This window comes from Eurosta solidaginis, chromosome 1 (assembly GCF_040869045.1).
Source record: "Eurosta solidaginis isolate ZX-2024a chromosome 1, ASM4086904v1, whole genome shotgun sequence".
Lineage (NCBI taxonomy): Eukaryota > Metazoa > Arthropoda > Insecta > Diptera > Tephritidae > Eurosta > Eurosta solidaginis.
This window is the reverse complement of record NC_090319.1, coordinates 324535613-324546630: the sequence shown is the minus strand read 5'-3', so window position 1 is coordinate 324546630 and position 11018 is coordinate 324535613. Positions and strand designations below refer to the sequence as shown.

Sequence of the window (11018 nt, the reverse complement as noted above, 5' to 3'; positions counted from 1 at the left end):
AGAAGTTGTTAAATGTTTTGATTGCGGCGCATCTCCTACTGCCACAATACACTTGAATCTCTATGCACAACTTCCTTTCTCTCCCTTCATAACGGCTAAGCAAAACAAACTGTAAAAGTGTTGTTGTCATAACAGATCATAAATTATGACCGGAATTGGAAATATTGCACATTACTAGACAGAGCAAGTGTCTCATAAGTGGAAAACCATATGGATTTAAAAAATCTATTTATATGTTTGTACATGCTTTCATACATATTGACATATGTACATAAGTATTTTTGTTTTACAAAGCCTACCGTTGTATGTACATATGGATATACAACAAACGACCAATCATCATCGCGCTGTAATTACTTAAATCGCTGATAGGCCAATACGAAACGAGCAAAACTAGAATGAACAAAAAACGTTAAACGACGTTAAAACCAAATTCAACAAAGACTTTTTGTAACTCAAAGATATATTCCTTAGTTCCAAATTGATACTCGAGTTACGAGGAAATAAGTTTCTTCAACTGAATTCTAACCGTGGCAGCTCATTAGGCGCGCGATTTTTGATAGATTTCCACCCTATAAATATGGAGTCCTTTAATATTAATAGTGGTTACAATTTTAGTATTAAATCGAATCAATCGAATTGTTGTTATAATATAAATGGTATAGAAGATACGACGAATGTTCGCGATTGTTGCGTCTTTCAAAATTATACGCCGACGGTGCACAAAATTCCAGATTCGAAAATGTTGTGGAATGATATTATAACAGACGATACAACTTTTTCCAATGTACAAAGTTATATAACAAATCATAGCGAAATCAAAAAACCGAATGCGAAATGTGCTCAGAGTGATTGGAATTATTTGCAAAGCAATTTTTCGTTTGAAGTCAAATACTCCGACTTTCTACAGAAAGAATTAACACCCAGGCATACTACGGAAGGTGGGGCCCACAAAATGACAATTAATTTTTTTAAATCTACCCCAATGCTCGTTTGGATATTTTAACTTAGATCAGGCAAACCCACGCCCCCATTGGTTGTAAGCAGAGGGGATATTTTTTCCGAGACTGAAAATTTATAAAATAACCTTTGATTATTCAAGCAATACTGAACGTGCAGTGAAATAGCGCCAGTGACCTTCATTTCGTTTTGTCTACGGGTGTTATTATACTCAACACACAGAGTATATTAACTTTGATTGGATAACGGTTGGTTGTACAGGTATAAAGGAATCGAGATAGATATAGACTTCCATATATCAAAATCATCAGTATCGAAAAAAAAAATTGATTGAGCCATGTCCGTCCGTCCGTTAACACGATAACTTGAGTAAATATTGAGATATCTTCCCCAAATTTGGTACACGAACTTATCTGGACCCATAATAGATTGGTATTGAAAATTAGCGAAATCGGATGATAACCACGCCTACTTTTTATATACATAACATTTTGGAAAGCACAAAAAACCTGATTATTTAGTAAATAATACACCTAGAATGCTTAAATTTGACATGTGGACTCATATTGAGACTCTTGATAAAAATTAAAAAAAAAAATTTTTTTAATGGGCGTGGCACTGCCCACTTGTGATAAAATCAATTTTACAAATATTATTAATCATAAATCAAAATTCGTTAAACCTATCGTAACAAAATTCGGCAGAGAGGTTGCCTTTACTATAAGGAAAGGTTTGAAGAAAAATTAACGAAATTGGTTAAGGACCACGCCCACTTTTATATAAAATGTTTTTAAAAGAGTCGTGGACGAATAAAATAAGCCATATATTTGCAAAAAAGAGCTTTATAACAATGGTATTTCATTTCCCAAATGGATTTATAACGGTAAATAGGAAAAACCTCAAATTTTGAAAAATGGGCGTGGACCCGCCCCTTTTATGACTAAGCAATTTTCTATGTTTGGGGAGCCATAACTCGAAGAAAAATTTACATATCGTAACAAAATTGGGTAGACATATTTTCCTTATAGCAAAAAATATTTCTAGTAAAAATGGACGGGATCGGTTAAAGACCACGGCAACTTAGATATAAAACAAGTTTAAAAGGTTTAAAAGGGTCGTAGACTAGAATAATAAGCTATAACTTAGCAAAAAATAGTTTTGAATCAATGATATTTCACTTATCAAGTTTTATTGTAAGAGGAAATGAGGAAAAATTTTTTTTTAAACGGGCGGTGCCACGTGTTATGTAGAAAAGTAATTTATCTGAAATGAAATGTGCAATTGAAGCTCACGCTGAGTATATAATGTTCGATTACACCCGAACTTAGACACCTTTACTTGTTTTCCTTTAAAAACGAAATGGAGCCCGCTGCTTTTAATTGGGGAAACTACGCCTGCTGCGTTATATCCCTGTCTCAAATTATAACTTTGCCTAGGAACCTTCATACATGTAAAAAAATAAAATAACTAAAAAAATACATATACTATAAATGTGATCATGGGTTCAAATACGATCTAAAGGCATCAACAATAATAATAATAACTCCCAGCGGTTTTACTCTCCAAATCCCGCCCAACTGATACGCATCTTTGAAAGGCAGGGATTTGTTAAGCGTCGAAATCTGCTTAACTACAGAGGATTTCCAAACTCATCAGCTAAGAAACGCCGCCGTGGTGTGGTTGTAGCGTGTTCCGCCTACCACACCGAAACAAGTTTTTTTAATTCGAAAAAAGTTTATATAAGCGAGGCCGCCGTTCGGCAGTGATTTGGCAAACACATCAAATTTATTTCTGTCATAAAAAGCTTCTCAGTGAAAACACAGAAGCTTAGCAGATGCCGCACTATGGGGTAGATTGAAAAGAGCTTAAAATTAAATTGCTCAGCAAACGGTTAGGGCTAGAGAAATGAAACAAATAATGCCTTAAATCGGGTATTGGTAATGATTTCAAATCTAAATATTAAAAAACGTTTTTGAAAAACATCGCTTTTAATTTTTTCATCCTTTTTTATTATAGCAAAAAACCTAATTATGCATTTTTCTTAAAAATCCAATTTTTTATAGATTTTGAGATGCTGAACTCAAATTGTAAAAAAAGGTATCACTTCCAACAAAAATATCCACTTCAAATACAAATGAAGTTTGAACTTTTGGTCTGCAGTACAAATTATTTCAACGAATTTTTATTCCGTTACAAATTAAAAATTTATTTCAAAAAATTTTCAGATACCATCGTAAAGTTCACAAAGTTTCCAATATGAATCAAGTAAGGAAGGCTAAGTTCGGGTGTATCCGAACATTACATACTCAGCTGAGAGCATTGGAGACAAAATAAGGGAAAATCACCATGTAGGAAAATGAACCTAGGGTAACCGTGGAATGTGTTTGTATGACATGTGTATCAAATGGAAAGTATTAAAGAGTATTTTAAAAGGGAGAGGGCCATAGTTCTATAGGTGGAGGCCTTTTCGAGATATAGCCATAAAGGTGGACCAGGGGTGACTCTAGAATGTGTTTTTACGATATGGGTATCAAATGAAAGGTATTAATGAGGGTTTTAAAAGGGAGTGGCCATTAGTTTTATATGAAGGCGTTTTCGATATATCGCCCAAAATGTGGACCAGGGTGACCCAGAACATCATCTGTCGGATACCGCTAAATTATTTATTACCACGAACAGTATTCCTGCCATGATTCCAAGGGCTTTTGAATTGGCTTTTTGATTTGAGTTTTTTCTAAAATTATATTTTGCGTCAAAAAACCAATCCAATCACCATTTTTCATCCCTTTTTTCTTATTTGGTATAGAATTATGGCATTTTTTTTTATTTTTCGAAATTTTCGATATCGAAAAAGTGGGCGTGGTCATAGTCGGATTTCACCCATTTTTATTACCAAGATAAAGTGAGTTCAGATAAGTACGTGAACTAAGTTTAGTAAAGATAGATCGATTTTTGCTCAAGTTTTCGTGTTAACGGCCAAGCGGAAGGACAGGGGTCAACTGTGTATAAAAACTGGGCGTTGCTTCAACCGATTTCGCGCATTTTCACAGAGAACAGTTATCGTCATATTGGCTATGCCCTTACCAAATTTCACATGGAGTGGTAAATTTTTGTTCGACTTATGTCATTAAAAGTATCCTAGACAAATTAAATGAAAAAGGGCGGAGCCACGCCCATTTTGAATATTTCTTTTACTTTTGTATTTTGTTGCACCATATCATTACTGGAGTTGAATTTTGACATACTTTACTAATATACTGTAGAGATATTAAATTTTTTGTTAAAATTTTTTTTTTTAAAGTGGGCGTGTTCATCACCCGATTTTGTTAATTTTTATTTGGTACATGTATAGTAATAGGGGTAACGTTCCTGCCAAATTTCATCATGGTATCTTCAACGACTGCCAAATTACAGCTTGCAAAGCTTTTAAATTACCTTCTTTTAAAAGTGGGCGGTCAACGCCCATTGTCAGGTTCATCGCTTTATCCGTCTTTGGTAATGAATTATCGCACTTTTTCGGTTTTTCGAAATTTTCGATATCGGAAAAGTGGGCGTGGTTATAGTCCGATTTCGTTCATTTTAAATAGCGATCTGAGATGAGTGCCCAGGAACTTACATACCAAATTTCATTAAGATACCTCAAAATTTACTCCAGTTATCGTGTTTACGGACAGACGGACGGACGGACGGACATGGCTAAATGAATTTCTTTTTTCGCACAGATTATTTCGATATATGTATCTATCTTGATTAGTATATGCCGTTACGGGGTACCGTTATGCGAACAAAATTAATATACTCTGTGAGCTCTGCTCAGCTGAGTAAAAAAAGGCGAATGCAATTCAAAGATTCAAAAATAAGCAATGTAAAACGTGTTTGAATACGTAATTTTGCCATTTTCTAGCTGTTTTTGATTGTAAAATAAAAACCAAAGACATTTTCTTAATTCAAAATCACAATTTTTATAGATTTTAAGATGCTGAACTCGAATGTGTAAAAAAATATCTGTTCATACAATAACTTTCGCAAAAACTACCAACAAAGTATATGCCATCGTTTTAGGTACAATTTAAGTATATGAACGAGAAAACCCTAAAATTTCAAGCGAGTGAAACGTTCGTTCATATAAAATCAATTGAATCTAATTTTGTTTCCTGTATAGTAAAAATTTCCGTTGCAGTCCATACTTTTCTTTATATACTCGAGTTCAGGAACTCAAAATCTATAGAAGGATTAATTGAAAACCCGTTTTTTTTCATTAACTGTAACCTAACGGTTACTGAGAAATTTGATTTGGGAATAACTTTTTTCCAATTTACCCCAGAGTGTGCCGTTCGGAGTAAAACATGTAAGTCCTCTCCCGTCAATTCGTAGGAAAAATTTAAAGGAGTATGATGCAAATTGATACAGAAGCTCGGCCTAAAATCTACAAGTCTCAAGTAGGGCGGTCGTGGAATGGCTTAAAATAATATTCGATGGGTGTATACGACTGAATAATGTACCGCACTCTTGGAGAACAACTCGTGTAGCTTTTCTACCAAAGGCGGGGAAGATCGGTCACGTGTATTCCAAAGGCTATAGACCCATTAGCTTAACATCATTTCTGCTCAAAACCTTTGAGAGGCTGATAGATGTGTACATAAAGTCCAACGTGGATGAAAAGCTGCTCTCCACAACACAGCATGCGTACACCAAAGGCAAGTCGGTAGACACCGCATTGCATAGGGTGGTAATAAGCATAGAGAAATCCCTGGAATATAAGAAGTATGCTCTAGGAGTCTTCTTGGACATTGCCGGGGCTTTCAATATGTTGCAAAATGGGCGATTATTGATGGTCTTAATTACATTAAAGTACATCCTGCCTTAATGAGATGCATCGGCTGCATGTTAAATTGCAGAAAGATTACATCACAATGGGGATTGTACGAGGCCACGAAATCAGTGGACAGGGGCACGCCGCAGGGAGGGGTGCTATCACCTCTGCTGTGGACGCTGGTCATCAACCAACTGCTCAGGCAATTCGATGAGGGACCCGTAAAACTTACGGCTTACGCAGATGACGTTGCAATTGTCATATGTGGAAAGTGCCTTCCAACGATTAGTTCTTTGATGGATCGGGCGCTTCGCGATATTCATACCTGGGCATCTAATGTCGGATTGAAAGTCAATGCGGAAAAGACGGATATGGTCTTATTTACAAAGAGGTACAAGGTCCCAAATTGGACCAGGCCTAAGTTAGGAGGGGTGACCTTACAGGAGAAACCTTGCACAAAATATTTAGGAATCATCCTAGACAGTAAGCTGTCATGGAAGCTCAACGTAGAGGAGAGGGTAAAGAAGGCCTCAACGGCACTCTATGCATGTAAAAGAATGCTGGGGTGTACGTGGGGCCTATCGCCCTCTCTTTCTCATTGGGTTTTTACAGCGATTGTAAGCCCTATTATATACTATGGAGTTCTTGTTTGGTGGAAAGCCACACAAAAAACAACATACCTCAAAAAATTAGAGGGGGTATGCAGACTATCGATGCTTAGCATTACGGGAGCCCTGAAAACAACCCCGACGGCTGCACTGTATGCCATTTTGCACATCCCACCTGTAGACCTGGTAGCAAAGAACAAAGCGTTAACGACCGCAACCAGGCTCGGTGCTTCGGGGCAGCTTGAGCGCCGACCATATGGCCATAGTAGTATAGCGTCATCAATCACAAGACTAACAGACTACATGATTCCCTATCTGCGCTTCGAGGGAGATCTTAAGGCCACAATAGAGGTGGACGGTTGGCGCAAGGGTGCGCAAATGGCGAACGAGGCGATACATGTGTACACCGATGGTTCCAAAGTAGTGGAAGGAGTAGGGTCTGCGGTATACTGCGCTGATCCGGAAATAAGCAGATCCTACAGGCTGCCGGATTACTGTAGCGTTTTCCAAGCGGAAATATTAGCCGTAACCAAAGCAGTATAAACCCTGGAAGAGAATAGCTTAAGCTGCAACCGTGTTAACTTTTATATTGACAGTCAAGCAGCAATTAAGGCAATAATCTCGCATAGCACAGCATCTAAATGCGTGTTAGAGTGTAAACAGTCTCTGGAGAGAATCGGGACAGGGAGAAGCATACATCTATATTGGGTCCCAGGGCATATGGGAATAGATGGGAATGAAAAAGCGGACGAACTAGCTAAAAAGGGCGCATCCCTTGAAGCTTGCTCCGTAGATGTCCCAATTAGATTGGGCGAGATTAAGCGAAGTCGAGAGGTGCACATGATCGACCAAGCGGGAAAGGCGTGGGTTCAAGCGCGGGGCTGTAAAGTGTCGAAGATTATGTGTAGGTCTTACAACCTTAGATTAACACAGTTGCTCCTATCATTAAAAAGAGAGGACTGTAGACTCATGACGGGTATTCTGACTGGACACTGCCTGCTGGCGTCACATGCCTTTAAACTAGGCTTGGTCAGCGATAGCAGATGTAGGAAGTGCGGGTTGGAGGAGGAAACGATCGAGCACGTTCTGTGCTCGTGCCCTGCACTTGCCAGACTAAGACTCCAGCTATTAGGAGTGATACAGCTGTCAGATCTAGAAGCAGCAAGTGGCTTAAGTCCTAGGAAGCTTCTAGTATTTGCCAAGAGGACGGAGTTATTTTATAACATAAGTCCTGGTTTTTGATAGGGTTTTTCAGTTTGGTCGTTAAAACAAACTTCTGGTAACACTACGGACTCAATCAGTCTATGTGCGGTCCTCATGGACCGGCCAGTTCAACCTACCTACCTCGGCTTAAAATCTCTTCCGAGACTACAGTTTGTAAAGAAATATCAACGAGAAACAATAGAATGTTTCATGCTAAAAAGAGATTCCGTACTATCAGTTGCGCTTGAGTGGGAGTTACAATTTTAATACAGATTGCGGAAAAGCTCATCTAAGTAAAAATTGGTTCTACATTGTTTCAGTAATAGAGGCTTGAAATGTCTAGTTGGCTGAGAAGAAGCATTAAAATTAACTTCGCTTACTAGAAAAGGGCTAAAAACCAAACGGTTCATTAATTTGATCACAACAATGACTTCTGTTAGCGTTAAAATGCGGGTTGCGGGTTGTAAGTTTTACTTACGCGAGGATTATAGCCGATCATAAAGAACACTTTCACTTGTTTTTCTTTGTTTAACTACTATAAAGATAAACGGAAGTGCCCATTGACAGCTGACAGTCAGTGCTGCCAATGCCACTAATTGACGTTTGATATGATTACCCTGTAAAAATTGTTGGATTACGTGTTCCATTTTCTTCATGTTGGAGTACTCTAACAATACTCGTTTGCAATGCGGTTGCGGACCACCATCAGCCGATCATTGCTCGTTTTTTAACGACCGTGATCACGACACGATAACGATCTAACAGAGTTGCCAAAAGTAAATTATTGCTTACAAATAACTGATAATAAAATTTTACTATGGCAACTCTGAGAAAATGCAACCGCGCACTGGTTTTATGTATACATACTATAGTATAGAGAAATATTAGTTTCTTTATTCACGCAAATGCTAAATAACATAAGAATATTCGTGGTATAAAATATAAAAGTTGTATTGCCCGTCTTCGTTTACTTTCATTTTCAATTAAATTCACTCCGATAATTCTTTCCGACACAATTCCTCTTTAGTACTTTGGCATATGATCCTCTGTGGGTGCTCCATGGAGTGCTACAGTGAAAGTACTTTGGAAAGTACTCTCACGTATGTACTCTATGGAATACTCACAAACAAAGCGAGAGTGGGATCACCTACTCCGCTCCTAGGACATCGCAATGTTAATTGGAGCACATTTTTTGTATGAATACAGATTAGTTTTGGAACACTCCTATACTCCCAAAGGAGTATTCCTTACATTATTTATGGAGTACTCGCGTTTTTTGAAGGGTACATATAGAGATGCCAATTAGGCGCAAACATGCCGGTCGCCTTGAACGACCGTTCAAAATTAGAAAAATGTGCAAAGTATTTAAAGTTTACATCAATAAAATTCAAAGTGAAAAAATTTCTGTTTTTGTTGGTAATAATGATAGCTTCGCAATAGGTCTTAGCAGCTCTCCTTCGGATGTTTGTAGGTTGACAATTCGTACGCGATCATCTGAGCCGGTATAGCTGTCGAGAACTCGACCAAGTTTCCATTTAGTGGGCGGAGCGTTGTTGTCGTGTATAACTACGACATCATATCGTTGTAGGTTTTGCGTTGGACGAACCCACTTCGATCGTCGCTGAAGATTCGCGAGATATTCGCCTCGCCATCGCTTCCAGAAGTGCTGCCTTATTGCTGTGATTGCTTGCCACCGCTGATGAAGGTTGCCCTCGAAAGGTTCTGTATCAAGCTCCGGTAACCCCTTTATTGGTTCGCCGATCATAAAGTGACCAGGTGTTAGCACTTCGAAGTCTTTTATGTCAGAAGGTATCCAGCAGAGTGGTCGAGAATTGACGCATGCTTCCACCTCGGTAAGGACTGTTGAAAACTCTTCGTAAGATAGTAATGCGGAGTTTAGTACGCGCTTTAAATGATGCTTTATGCGCTTAGTTCCAGCCTCCCAATAGCCGCCCATGTGTGGAGCGCTTGGAGGGTTAAAATGCCAGGTGACTTGGGTGTTGGCGAAGTAAGATGCCAACTTGTCGTCGTTAACGCACCTTTCAAACGCGGCACGGAGCTACCTTTCGGCACCGACAAAGTTCGTGCCATTGTCGGAGAACATATGCTGACAATGTCCTCTTCGGTTGGTGAAACGTTTGAATGCGGCGATAAAGCTTGCAGACGTGTGGTCTCCGGCCAATTCTAGGTGCATGGCGCCTGTGCTCATACATATAAATATATATCGACCGCACTTTGAAGGAAGCATCGCGTACTCGTAACGCGACTAGGTGGTAGATCGGACATCTGCTGCTGTAGCGGTTTGCGGTTCAAGCGTTTGCATCGTACGCAATGGCGGTATGTACCCCGAACTAAATTGCGAATGCCAGGGATCCAAAATTTACGTTGTATAGCAGCTTGCACCATTTGCGGGCCAGCGTGCAAAATACCGATGTGAGTTTCAGCGGCTATTGCTTTAGCGAGCGGTGAATTTTTAGGCAAAATAATCGGATGTTTTATATCGTTCGTGCACGATGCGTTCTTAATTCGACCTCCTACTCGTAAAATGCCTCCGTGGTCTAAAAACGGCTGATGACGAACGAGGCTACTACGTATCGGTATTGGCTTCCCTGACCTGCAATTAGAAATTTCTTGTTGGAAAACGTTAGCTTGGGAATACCAAAGATAATTCGGCTTTGCGGATTTCAGAGCATGTTAACGGTCCGGACAGCCGTTCGTGTGCACTCGACTTCTGAGCAGATATGCGAGCGCTATTTATGAAGCGAAGTATATATGCGGTCACTCGTTTGTGTTTGTTGTAAGAGTGAAATTTCGTTAGTAAATCCCAATCTTCGTGCGTTTGCGTTACATGAGAACTAGCTTTGATTGATTTCAGTTCAAAATTCGTAGTATGTTTCGTTATGTGCTGCGTCCAAAAACGACCGGTTTCGGATAACCTGTGTGGCCCCTGCCACCATAAGCGGTGATCGGGGAGCTGTACAGGTGTGAGACCCCGAGAAGCGCAATCTGCAGGGTTATGCTCTGAGCTGACGTGTCTCCAATGCGATGACGGAAAGACTTCTTGTACATCGGCTACACGATTTGCAATGAACGTTGCCCAACGATTTAGATTTGATTGCAGCCATGCCAACGTTATCGTTGAGTCTGACCGCGCATACAGCTTTTCACGTTTGTGACCAAAACTTTGTTGAATTAGTCAGACGAGTTTAGCGCCTAGATGAGTTGCACAGAGTTCCAGACGAGGTAACGAAGTTGTTTTTAGCGAAGCTACTTTAGTTTTCGCAGCAATGAGCACGACGTTTATCTCGCCGTCCGATGTCTGAGTGCTGCAGTAGATAGCGGCTGCATAGGCAGCCTCTGATGCGTCAGTGAAAACATGGAACTCTGTATCGCGTTTGGACTAGTACCAAGCCAGCGATTTAGCCTCAGCGATG

The 11018-nt window shown here is 39.5% G+C and overlaps 1 protein-coding gene across 1 annotated transcript in view; it reads left to right on the top strand.

Annotated features, from left to right (window-relative positions):
* The first annotated feature begins 513 nt into the window (after positions 1-513).
* The window catches only part of btn (buttonless), a 21782-nt gene continuing 11277 nt past the window's right edge, over positions 514-11018 (top strand). The window contains exon 1 of the mRNA XM_067772725.1: positions 514-941. Within this exon, the coding sequence (XP_067628826.1) occupies positions 581-941 (361 nt within the window). The 5' untranslated portion in view covers positions 514-580. The remainder of the gene's footprint in view (positions 942-11018) is intronic.